Here is a 13197-nt window from a genome sequence, read left to right as displayed (position 1 = left end):
CCTTCTAATCTGAACCAGCCTCTGGGATGGAGTAGATAGGGGCCGCGTTGAAACATTTGCACGTGCTGGGGGAGGAGAAAAAGGGAGGGTAGTATTTTAAAAGATATATTTTAGAGAACAAAGGGGACACTCTTTCTCCATGAAACAGGCAATTCATAGTACACAGCACATGTTCTTTCTGTACAAGGTTTGCCTCTTATACTGAAGTGCCTGCCACTTTGGTGTGAGTCAGTTATCACATGCGGCCGGGCAACAGAATTCAGCTTGCAGGCAGCCATGGTAAGCCCTAGGGGCACGCAGGATTCTGCTTCTTCTACATTAATTTCAATGCTTTCAAACTGCCGGGCCCCCTTTCCCATAGCAAGCAATGCCTGATGGGTTTGCCATATAAAAGGAGGGCCTGCGGGCTCTCTGGGATGATCGCTTCACACTACACCCTCCCCCCCACACACCGCGTGGCTCTGATGAGGCTCTGAGCAGGAATTAGCCCTTTAAACTAAACGGAAACAGCCCAGCACGGCTGGGTTTCCCCCCACCCCCCACCGTGTGGCTCTGATCTAGCTCTCACTCACCAGAAGTGCCTTCTCCAGGGTCATGGTCCGGGAGCGTGCCTTGGGCGTGGGGGGAGGCTATTGGCTACAGAGTTAAGAATAGTTCCTGGCTAGGGGGGAAAACGGATTCCCCACTTGCTGCCTATGCACTGTCCTCCTCCTCCTCCTCTTCGTCCTCCAAAAACTCATCCTCCTCGCCCCGTGCTACTCCCCCCTTGCAGGTGTCCACGGACAGTGGTGGGGTAGTGGTGTCGTCACCCCCCATAATTGCATGCAGCTCACGGTAGAAGCGGCATGTATGGGGCTGTGACCAGAGTGCCCGTTCACCTCCCTGGCTTTTTGGTACACTTGCCTGAGCGCCTTGATTTTTGTACGACATTGTTCTGTGTCCCTGGAGTAGCCTCTTTCCGTCATGGCCCTGGAGACTTTAGCGTACGTATTTGCGTTTCTTTTTTTGGAAGGTAGTTCTGCCATAACAGATCTGTCTCCCCAACATGCAATGAGATCCAGTACCTCCCGTTCGGAGCATGCTGGAGCTCATCTGTGAATCCGGGGCTGTGTGGTCTCTTGTGATGGTGGACTCTGCATGGTCGCCTGTGATGATGGACTGTGCTGATGCTGACCTGTGCTGATGGTGAGCAAACAGGAAATTCAAAAGTTCCCGGGGCTTTTACTGCCTACCTGGCTAGTGCATCCGAGTTGAGAGTGTTGTCCAGAGCAGTCACAAGGGAGCATTCTGGGATAGCTCCCAGAGGCCAATAACGTCGAATTGCGTCCACAGTACCTGTAACCTGGAACTGCAATCTCAATTTTAGTGCTACTCCACTTGCCGAGGTGGAGTACAGAAATCGCATTAAAGAGCCCTTTTAATAAAAAAAAAACTGGTTTGGTCATGTGGACAAAATAAGTTTTATTTCGAAGTAACTCGGCTAATTCCGAAATAACTATGTACTGTAGACAAGGCCTAATATAATTTATTTAAATTAATACTGACAGAGAACACTTTCTCCTTTCTCCTATGCAGGCACCAGATAATTTCTTTTCTCTTTAAACCTTCCCAGCATGAAGCTTATAGCACCATCAAAAGGCGCAAGCTATCTGTTCTCTTTCAATATGTCATGTACAATCACCTTATGTATGTGGGGTTGCCCTTTGTGCAGCCAACTCATTTGCACATTGTGTGTTTCCCTTTGCACATCTGATCAAATTTAGCTAGAATGGAGGGACACTTCTCTTGGGGCTAGCAGATGTATGAAGTATAAAGGTGGGAGTTCTGATGCTGCCTGCATATCAGTCGTGTATCAAGTTCTCTCTGTGTAATTTCAGTGTTGGCACGTGGATTCTCCTGGTGCAGCTGCTGCACTGGCAAATAGTATTGTGGGACCTCCCCCACCCCAAAATGTAGGTGCAATAGAGACAAATAGAGTGTGGCGTGGCAGAAAGCTTGACTAGATCCCTCATCCCATTGGAGCTGCTGTGCCGGCATATGGTGTGCATTTAGGTGGAGGGAGGTCCTTGGTGATTCCCACACATCGGCTGAGTATGTGCTTGGGGTTCCTTCAGTGCAGCTGCCACATTGATGGGAAAAGGAGAGCGGTGTGTAGGAGAGCGGGGAGTACAGAGGACATGAAACTGCCCCATCAGCACATAGGATTGGGAAAGGGTTTCTTCAGTGCTCCTACTACATTAGCAGAGTGAGAGTTTGGGGTGTTTCCTAAGTGGAGCTGCGCATTACCACTGTAAGTGGGGAGGGGCTGTGGGTTCCTACTCCGTACAGTCACCACTTCAGCACAGTAGGATGCCTGAGTTCCTCTCAGTGCAGCTAGTAATTGGGAAAGTAGGATAACGGTAATGTGGGGCTGGAGTTCATTCAGTGCAGATACTGTATCAGGGTCATGTTGACACTGAGGGACAGGGAACACCCCCGCTACAACTGCCATGTCTCCGGACTCCGTGTGTGTGTGTGTGTGTGTGTGTGTGTGTGTGTGTGTGTGTGTGACATGAATTTTCAGAAACCAGGGTATAAGATAGTAGGGGTCCTTTCCTGCAGCAGATGTAGTATAGGGCTCTCCTTTCAGTAGTGTTACCATATCAGCCCAATAGCATGGGTGGCCTTCCCTTTGTGCAGCCACAACATCATCCTGTGTGTTTGAAAGCAACTTCAGTGAAGATATTGCAGATATATGTGCTGTCAAAAGCACTTAGTGCCAGGGAAGTATTAGTATATGCCAGTGGCCAAGCCAGAGGAAAACTAGAATTTCCATCCTGTGGTAAATTCTGCTTTTTCAACAGTTTTCAGCCTGAATCAGGATGAAAAGTCAAAATACTGAAATTTGTTGCAGAAGGAAAAGTTAAGAAAAAACTTGATTCAAAATGTGTGTTCCAACCTCTTCAGCCAAAATGAAATATTCTGACATTCCCAAATCAAAATGTTCTACTTCTCAGTTTAACTTGGAAGTGCATCTGCCCTAGTGCCTCATGAGTGTTGTAGTGTGGGTGCTTCGTGTGCCCATCTTTCCTTCTGCTGGACTACACATCCCATGTTGCACCATAGTCTTTGCTCTGGTTGAACCACTGTGGTCTATCATGGGAATCTCATACAAACATTTCAATGGAATATTCTTGACCAGCTCTAGCAAAGAGTTGCATGTTTTATGTAATTTTTGACACTGGAATAGATGGGACAAACGCAAAACAGGGGTGGGAAAGGTGACAGTTGGTGGGCGGAGTTAAAGCATAGGAAAGAACTCTACAATTTAACAATATAAGAGACAAATTAACATCACTTTTTGGATGATTATGCCCACCCTTTATTTGGAACAGAAGGTCGGATTAATAGCCATATTGGACCTGCCTTTGGGAGTTGTGTCAAATTCTGTTTTCATTAAAAATCTCCACAGAATAGGGTAGATTTTTTCAGTTTTTCATCTTAATCTGAGATTTTTTGAGTTCTGACACAAGGTGTGATGTGTAGGCACCACCTCTGCTGCCATCGTGCCGTCTTTCGTCAGACGGGAATGACCTGTAGGCTGGGCCAAGCTACCGCAGTGAATATGCGCTGAGAGCATGTTATAAGAGAACAATAATAACGTTTGCTCTCCAATTATTTACTTCTAGGGACCCAACGTGTAAAGATCCATGTCTTGATAACTGGCTGCTCTACAAAGGAAAATGTTACTACCTTTCTGATGAAGTGAAGTATTGGGAGACTAGTGAGGAATTCTGTTCTCAACAAGATGCTTTACTTGCTGTAATTGAAAGCAAAGAGGAATTGGTAAGTAGATCCATAGGTTCCGAGGCCAGAAGTCCTCAGAAAAAGTAGGCCACAGAACTTCTCCAAAAATAATTCCTAGAGTAGATTCTTTAGAAAAAGATCCACTCTTGATTTAAAAATTGTCAGTGATGGAGAAGCCACCACAACCCTCTGTAAATTGTTCCAAGGGTTAGTTACTCTCACTGTAAAAAATGTACACCTTATTTCCAGTCTGAATTGGTCTAGCTTTGACTTCTCACCATTGGATGGTGTTATACCGTTTTCTGCTAGACTGAAGAGCCCATTAGCAAATATTTGTTCCCTGTGTAGATACTACACAATAAAGACTGTGATCAAAGTAAAGTGTGATCAAAGTAAGGATGTTCTCTGAAACATAATTTTTCTGTCAATATTTATTAAACCTCAAAACTCCTTTGTGAACAAAATCCACTGTATTGATGGGAAAGTGTTTGGGGCTATTTGTTGTCAGGGGATTATCCAGTTTGGGTTATCCAGATATTATTTTATTTCAGAGCAAATTGACACTTTAGCGCAGGGAATATGAAATTTGTTCTGTAGAGAGGTCCAAATTCCATTTTTAAATATGTTAAGAGCACTGTGGCATAAATTTAGGACCCCATACTCTCCTCAGTCCACAGTATATCTCCAACTGATGTCAATGGGAGGTTTGCACAAAGATCAAGGGTAGAATATGGACTTTACATAATTGACATTTTTCTTATTATCTAATACTCAGTACTTTATCGTCACATTCAGTATCACTCAGTGGGAAAATAAAATTGCTTTTAGGGTCCCCATTATTTCTGCTCTTAATTGCTTTTCCTTCCTATAGTGCAGGGGTGGGCAAACTTTTTGGCCCGAGGGCCACATCTGGGTATGGAAATTGTATTGTGGGCTATGTTATGCTCACGAAATTGGGGTTGTGGTGTGGGAGGTGAGGACTCTGTCTGCGGGTGTGGGCTCCGGGGTGGAGGTAGAAATGAGGAGTTCAGGATGCAGGAGGGGGCTCCAGGCTGGGGCAGGGTGGGTGGGGTGCGGGGGGGGGGTGAGGGCTCCAGCTGAGGGTGCAGGCTCTGGGGTGGGGCTGGGGATGAGGGGTTTGGGGTGTAGGAGGGGCTCTGGGCTGGGACTGAGGAGTTTGGAGAGCAGGAGGGAGATGAGGGCTGGGGCATGGGTGTGTGTGTGAGGGCACTGGCTGGGGGAGAAGGCTGTGGGGTGGGACTGGGGATGAGGGGTTTAGGGTGCAGGAGGGTGCTCCGGGCTGGGACCGAGGGGTTCAGAGGGCGGGATTGGATTAAAGGACAGTCTGTGCATAGATACAAAGGGTAAGAAAATAAAATATTATTCTGCAATATTAGCTGTTTAAGTCCTCAGTAATGTAAAGAGAAAGTAGAGCATGTCCACAACTATAGACTAAAATATTCAAATGTGGGTGCCTAAAGTTAGGTTTATTTAGGAACCTAAATAAAACTGTCCTGATTTTTCAAAGGTGCTGAGCATCCACAAATCCTACTGACATCAGTGGGAGCTCCAGGTGCTCCACACCTCCAGAAATCCCAGCAGTCACGTTCTGCTTGCTAAATATGGATGTAGGTGCTTAACTTTAGGCACCCACATTGGAACATTTTGGCCCACACATTTATAAAAATAAAAGGAAAGGAAAAAAGTAACAGTGTGGCTAGTACCGTTTAAGTACTTCATTGCTCCTGCATGGATGAAATCCTGACCCTACCAAAGTCAATAGCAAATAGCAAAACTCCCACAGATTTCAATAGTGCCAGGATTTCAGCCAATGTTTTTGGAACCAAGCGCTGCTTAAGTGAGTTGGCACTATGGGCCAGATTTTTAAAGGAATTTAGGCACCTTATAATACAGACAGGAGTTTTTGAAAATCCTACTAGGTGCCTAAGTGACAAAAATCAATGTGAGTTAGGTGTCTAGGTACTTTTGAGAATCCTATTAAGTGCCCCTGCGTCATTAGATACCTAAATACCTTTAATAATGTGGATCCATGTCCTTAACCTAGGCATTCCCCAACAGGTGCATCTTATATTCCAGGGGTGGGCAAACTTTTTGGCCCAAGGGCCACATCTGGGTATGGAAATTGTATGGCGGGCCATGAATGCTCATGAAATTAGTGGTTGGGGGATAGCTCAGTGGTTTGAGCATTAGCCTGCTAACCCAGGGTTGTGAGTTCAATCATTGAGGGGGCCATTTAGGGATCTGAGGCAAAAATTGGGGATTGGTCCTGCTTTCAGCTGGGGGTTGGACTAGATGATCTCCTGAGGTCCCCTCCAACCCTGATATTCTATAATTCTGTGTTGGGGTGAGGGTGCAGGAGGGTGCTCCGGGCTGGGATGGAGAGGGTTGGAGTGTAGGAGGGGGAACAGGGCTGGGGCAAGGGGTTGGGGTGCAGGAGGGAGGGGGTGCAGGCAGTGCATACCTCAAGCAGCTCCTAGAAGCAGCAGCATGTCCCCACTCTGGCTCCTACATGTAGGCACAGCCAGGCAGCTCTGCGCGCTGTCCCATCTGCAGGCACCTCCCCTGCAGCTCCCATTGGCCGCAGTTCCCAGACAATGGGAGCTGCAGGGGAGGTGCTTGGGGCAGGGGCAGCATGCGGAGCCCCCTGGCTGCCCCTACACATAGGAGCCAGAGGGGGGACATGCCGCTGCTTCCAAGAGCTGTGTGGAGTGGGGCAAGCCCCTGACCCCACTCCCTGGCGGGAGCTAGAGGACTGGATTAAAATGTCTGGAGGGCCAGATGTGGCCCCCGGGCTGTAGTTTGCCCAGCCCTGTTATATTCAGAAGACTTCATGGAAGGAGGCTGTAGTGTGGTGGGCCTGCCCACTGGCTCAGGGGACAAAACAATCAGATACTCCCACTCTATGTCAGCCTTCTGCACAGACTCTTTTACTTTCTGTCACTTTTCTATGTTCCTTATGGTTTTGTAACAAATGATAGTCCTGACCTGGACTGATGCTGCAGGATCCCCCCCCCACAGCTCATGGATTCGGATCACAGCCCTCTCTTAATCTCAGGACACCAACCCTGCCAGAAAAGTGTTTATACCTTATCACCTCCACCCCACAACAGCACTGAGGCCTCACTTAGATCTTCCAGCTGGGAATCAGAGCCAATCATTAGCTGCTGCTTAATTGGATCAGCTAGTTCCCAATACCTGCCCGCTGGGCTTCTCCTTGTGGAAAAGCCACAAGAAAAGCAGCACAAGTAGAAAGGGTACAAGGTACATGAGGCATGAAAAATGCCTCATTTTAACGCTGAGACTTTTAAAAGCAGGCACCTATTTAGGTGCCTAAATACAGACTTATGGGCATGACTTTAGGCACCCATTTAAAAAAAAAATCTTGGCTTCTGTTTTCAAAATCCACAACAAAAGTTTGAATTGGGCAATACATAAAACAATTATAAATAACTAATATTAATACCTCTTCACTCCTTAACTCTTCAGATTCAAAATGTGAGCTCTGCCCCAATGGATGGGTGCTGCACAGTGGGAGATGTTACTGTTACTCAGAAGATCATGAGACTTGGAACTACAATAAAGAATATTGTTCAGAAAAATATCTGAGCTCCTTGTTATTGAAGATGAAACTGAAATGGTAAATCTGCATTGCTTACTGTGTTTCAACTTCTGATCTCATTTACATGGATATAAATCTGAAAAAGAGCAGAATATTTCCCCGTATTAACAGAGGTCAGTTCTATAAATATGCTCATATAATGCAATATTAATGGCTAGTAAGCAAGTGCGCTGAGGGAAAATAGACCCCTGTATATGAAGAAAACTCTTGGCTGTCTGTATGAATGATGTGATGTGCATCAGCCTAAATTTCACATAAACAATATTTGCAGTAATTTGTCTTAGTGATAAACCCCAACAACAATAGATATTTAGTAACTGATTCAGGGATTTCTGTCCTTCAATTTTTGTCCTAAACTTCTGTGCACAACTAAACCACCCCGAAGGCTGCTGCTTTTCACCGGTGGGTGGAGTGATTCCTCTACGTACCTTAGGCCTCCTTTGCAGAAGTTTAAATGTCTGTACAAGGCAGTGGAGAATCACGTCCCATGGGCCAAATCCTAAACAACAACTTTGTCACTCCTGCAACAAAAAGGGACTAGAAAGTAGCTGGACCTCCCCAAATGGGGACTTCCCCAACATTTTTTGGATCTTCAGTTGACAGAATTAGTGAAGTGCTTTTCAGCATCCCTAACCCCTGCAGTCCCTCGGCAAGAAGACACATTAAAAGCCGGTGTGCTTTAGAACCTGCAGCTGGTCTGAAGTAAGCTAGCATGGGCTGGGGAGAGCACAGAATAGACCCCAAGATCTGCCTCCCATGCCACGCCCCCATAGCAGCTGTAACCAGTGAATCTGGGCTCAGCTGCAAATCTGGCCCCATGTGCATAGTTTGATGGTTTGTAAAACACTTTTGAATCCTTAGGCATGAAAAGTGCACAAGCAAATATTGTGTTACTATTGAACTTTATTACCACTGGAGTTTTGCAACATGCCATTATTATTAGGGTGTAATGATGTAATTCTATCTGTAGGAATTTATAAACAAATTAAAGGACAAAGATGCTGTTTTTCTTTGGACTGGATTAAATTATGAAGAGAAGAAAGGAAGACGGATATGGTTTGATGAGTCCAAACAACAGGGACAGAGGTAGATTAATTTTCAAATAAGAACATTGAACATTTCCAGACACTATATTGAAAGCTTTTAGGTTTTTGCCTCTGGAGACGTGAGGTCAGATTCTCAGCCCCCAGTATTTACACTGCTGTATGAAGGAGCTGTAAACAGGGCAGCTAGCATATTTACTTATGTCTTCAAGGATGCTTGAAATTCTACATCATCTGCCAATTTTTCCTCTGTGCTAGTTGTTTGTTTACAGCATTAATCCTCTCTCAAAAGTAACACTGAATACTACTCCCCTACCCTGGATCGCCAACTCGAGAAAGGGGCCAACCACCTGAAAATCAGTGAAGTTGAGGCTGCTCAGCACCTTTGCAAGAGGCATTCAGCAGCTCTCAGGATCAGGTCCTAAGTCATGCCTTTTGTGCTGCTAATTAGGCCCAGTACAAACCGACGGATATGGCTTGATGAGTCCAAACAACAGGGACAGAGGTAGATTAATTTTCAAATAAGAACATTGAACATTTCCAGACACTATATTGAAAGCTTTTAGGTTTTTGCCTCTGGAGACGTGAGGTCAGATTCTCAGCCCCCAGTATTTACACTGCTGTATGAAGGAGCTGTAAGGAGCCTGGTGTAAAGCTGGAGGGGAAAAGGGATCTCCCGAGTAACTTACCCACCTCAAGAACCTTAGAAGCCTTGCAGAGATGTGAATTGCCCCATTCATTTCTATGGTGTGTTCTCTTTCTCGGTCCCCATTGGCTCCCAGCTTCCAAACAAAGAGCCAAGCAGGCCAGCAACTTTCCCCACTCTCCACCCAACAGTGGGTAGGGTCAAAATATTTCTCCCCAATAGAGAGGCAGTAAACAGACCCTGCATGTCTGACATGGGCAGATGACCTAATGAGTGGGCAGTGGTGCTTCTGCACAGAGGGTGTGGAGCAGATCCTGAGGAGCTGCATGAGTCTACAGTTTTGATGTGCAACCCTTCTCAAGTTTTAAAAAATGTTTTCCATGCCTGTGATCCCCCTTTACTTTACGCCCTGCTCACCTGCAGCCCTGGCCATCACTTTAACTTGCCTCAGTTGCTTGGACAAGTATATTCCTCTCCCCCACCCCCAGATGATTTATCCATACAAGGGCACATTGAAAACAAAGTAAAGCACACCAGAACCTCGAGCCCACTCTTGACAGGTGTAAATGACTATACAAGGTGCAAGCAGTGTTACACAAGTCCCTGAATTTTCTTTCTTGCATTCCATGTTGAATTGCAGTGAATTCTGCTGCCCTGAGACTCATTATCAGATGTAATCCGTGCTTGAAGAGGAATATCCTACTTCACAGGATTAATAATGCTGCTGCAAAAAAGGGAGTGAGAGAAGGTTACTAGATGATGGAGAAGAAAGGAGATGCATGTCATCCCTCTGCTGAGCAGAAGCAGATGTCCAGGGACTTGCAAGTCAGCTTCTTATTGGAGGAGCAATCAGTGATGGAATCTGGGTACATACATTTACTGCAAGTTGATTATTTTACACTGTAGACAGCAGTCCCTGAACAGAGGTGGCCATAACCAGCATCCAGGCAAATCCCTCTGTCATCAGTGCCGAGTTCCCAGAGAGCAACTCTGCCTCAAGAATTGACTCTAGTTACAGAGATTAAGGCAGAGAACAAACTCCCTTGCTGCTCATAACAGCTCCCCCGAAAAGAACAAACACAACAACATTTTCAAATACTGAACAGTGAACTTACTAAGGCTCCTCACTATTCAAATGTGCTTACAAACCTCTGTTATCAGGAGCACTAAATTTCTCCGAACGACCTTATGACGATTTGTTGTGGGGGGTGGGAGCGGAGAGAGGAGAGAAAGGTATTCAGCCATTCTTGTTTTTTTTTTAACCATTCATTATCAATGGTGCTAACTGCACTTATCGGCTTTTATACAGCACCAATCCCTGCTACAGTTGGGGAGGGAGGTGCTGTTTATGTACAGAGTAGTGGCAGATGCTGCCATTGCCTGAATTGTAACTGGAATTGTGTTTTGATTGTTTGCATGCACACAAAGCCGTAGAGACTTTCACCTAATCCTTTTCTGTGTTGTAGAGTTCTGCCGCATTGAAAACTAGTGTGCTTTCTGCATTACTTTAACTGCATTTTCCCCTCCCTCCTGTGTATTCCTGGGACTTGGATATTTCTGAAGCTGGGGGGTTGGGGTTGGGTGTCCACCAGCAGCCCATGAGGAAGGAGCAGAGGCTATTAATGGTAAGGAAAATTTACTGATATTTTAAAAAGAATTAAAATGTTGATAGGGTGCTTCAGAGGGTCCTGGGGCTTCATTACTGGTTGGCAATGTCTTCTTTAAAGGCTGGCCAACATTTGGAAAACATAGTGGTTTTCAACGCAACAGAACGGAATAGAGGAGGAGATCTGGCGATCTATGCCAGAGAGATGTTTCTGCTGAAGGTCAAACCCACCCATTGCTGAATGGAGGGGATTGGTCAGCTCTGAAAGTGGACCAGGCAGATTTATGCTATTGTTGAACTTCAAGACCTGACTGGAGTTTCTGCTACACCAGACATTTGCTGAAATACATTTACAGCACTGGAAGGTAACTTGACTGGAAATTGACTATATTCTCAACTAGCAGATGGAGTTTCCACACCAAGGAAGATGTGAACCATGAATACCGTCTGCACCCCACCCACCCCAGCATCACAGAAAATCCTACTCCTATGCTCACAACAGGGAAATGGACAGGACAAGAAGGATACACACTCCACAACTTTATTTGGTTCTCTTAAGTTTCAGATCAGCACCACAAGTACCTTGGTTCTCCAAGGCAAAGGGACACTGCATTGTGTTTATCCAACTGCCAGACCAGCTCCTTCGCCCAACCCTGTTTCCCATGGCATGTGCAGCATGGCCTGGTGTAAGAAGCCAGACACCAGAATCAGGGGTGCTGCAATCTTCCAACAGAGCCAGGACTGCTGTGACTAACTTTCTGTCAGAGAGCCAAAGTGTTCTACAACCAGGTTATGTTTCTTTCCCAGGATTAACCCTCTGCCCACCTCAGCCACACCCTGGGAGGGATTGCAGGCCTAAATTATTTATCTCCTGTCTTAGAGCACATGGACAGCTCCCTTGGTCACAGAAGGAATGGTTCTAAAGGACAGCAGATAACTTCTGCTCCTCCTGGGATCCCCATACCAGAGCCAGACCTTTGTCAGCCTGGCTAGTCTGAGGACGAGATATCATGTAACAGGGAGGTGCTAAGGTCCCAGCATTCTAGTTAGGAGGCAAGTATCAGAGGGGTAGCTGTGTTAGTCTGTATCCACAAAAACAACGACGAGTCCAGTGGCACCTTAAAGGACCTTTAAGGCACCACTGGACTCCTCCTTGTTTTTTCTAGTTAGGAGGGGCATTCCCCTGTCAGATTAAAGCTCTGGTTTTGACCACACTTACATCATTTTTACATCAGTGCAACTCCACAGATTTCAATAGTTACGTCTGCTTTACACCAACATGAGAGAACAATCAGGCTTTGAAACTTTAAAAAATGAAACAAAAACACAAGCACAATAATTCTTGTATTGGTCTGCTGCCTGTAGGGGAAGATTATATTACACACTTGAAATTTTTGTGAACTGACACTAGAGAGAGCTGGTGATCAGGGGAAAGGAGGTTTTCTTTGTAGTCTCACTTGTTCTGTTTACCAGGGTTCCTGCTGGCAGGAGGCTGCTGTTTTCAGTGGGGCCTGGAAAGCCTAGGATGGAGAACAGCTGGACCTAGACTAGTTCAGTGGTACAGACAGATCTGGAAGCTTGGAGTTACAGAAAGGGAAGGTGTGGGAGAACTCTGAAAATGTTTTAAATTAATGGAAGACTCTTCATTTCACAGTCTGTATTTAGCTACAGTTCAATGGTATTTTTGTTCTTGTCTCACTGTTGCCTCCCCATTCCACAGATATATATATTCCAAATATCTCCAAAATATATTAATTGCAGTTTATTTTTGTCTAATTGTTTATTTGGATTAACACATCAGACTAATTTCAGGTCTTTGGACCCCAAAACCTTGCAATCAGCATACTTTTAGTGACATAGTCTTCTATTTTTAGCAGTCCATAAACTATTAGCAAGTATTTTATTTATTGTCACTACTCCTTACATGTAATTTTTTTTTCTCTCCCCACTCTGAACATTCTCATTGGGTATGTACCCCACACAGGCCCTGAGAGGGTTAATGTGGGCCTGAGAGGCTAATTAACATATCTGGCAGCACCTGAGAGAGAGAGAGAGAGAGCTTGCCTCCCTGATTTCATTGATAATCGAGCCCAGTGTGGGAGGGGCTGCGTGGTGATTATAAAGCCAAAAAGGTTGTAGTAGAAAGAGGCTGAAAGAAAACAGAGAACATGAGAATTATAATTAAAGCTGCTGAAAAGTGTTGTGAACGAATGACTTCATACTTTCCGAAGTGAAGGAAACATTGAAGGTTAAAAGAACGGTAGTGACTATTTTCAGCTGGAATGCCTACAGTCTAATAGCAGATGGGCAGGAATTAAATAAAAATATTACTGATATGAAAACCAAGTCTGATGTAATGTGCACACAAGACGCTGGGCTAATAGAAAAGCTAGACTATAAAATCCAGGGATATGGTACATATAGACCTCAGAGAGAAATAGGAAAGGGTGTAGTGTCTGCACCTTCATTAAGTAGA

General features: G+C 45.3%; 1 protein-coding gene across 1 annotated transcript in view; it reads left to right on the top strand.

Moving 5' to 3' along the window:
• LOC144267786 (uncharacterized) overlaps positions 1–7413 on the top strand; it is a 49209-nt gene extending 41796 nt beyond the window's left edge. Inside the window, exons 5-6 of the mRNA XM_077822121.1 lie at positions 3669–3825; positions 7294–7413. Coding sequence (XP_077678247.1) covers positions 3669–3825; positions 7294–7413 — 277 coding nt within the window. The remainder of the gene's footprint in view (positions 1–3668; positions 3826–7293) is intronic.
• The last annotated feature ends 5784 nt before the right edge of the window (positions 7414–13197 follow it).

This window comes from Eretmochelys imbricata, chromosome 1, assembly GCF_965152235.1.
Source record: "Eretmochelys imbricata isolate rEreImb1 chromosome 1, rEreImb1.hap1, whole genome shotgun sequence".
In the NCBI taxonomy this organism is placed as follows: Eukaryota; Metazoa; Chordata; order Testudines; family Cheloniidae; genus Eretmochelys; species Eretmochelys imbricata.
Note: the sequence above shows the minus strand (reverse complement) of the source record. Positions and strands in the feature narration are given on the sequence as shown.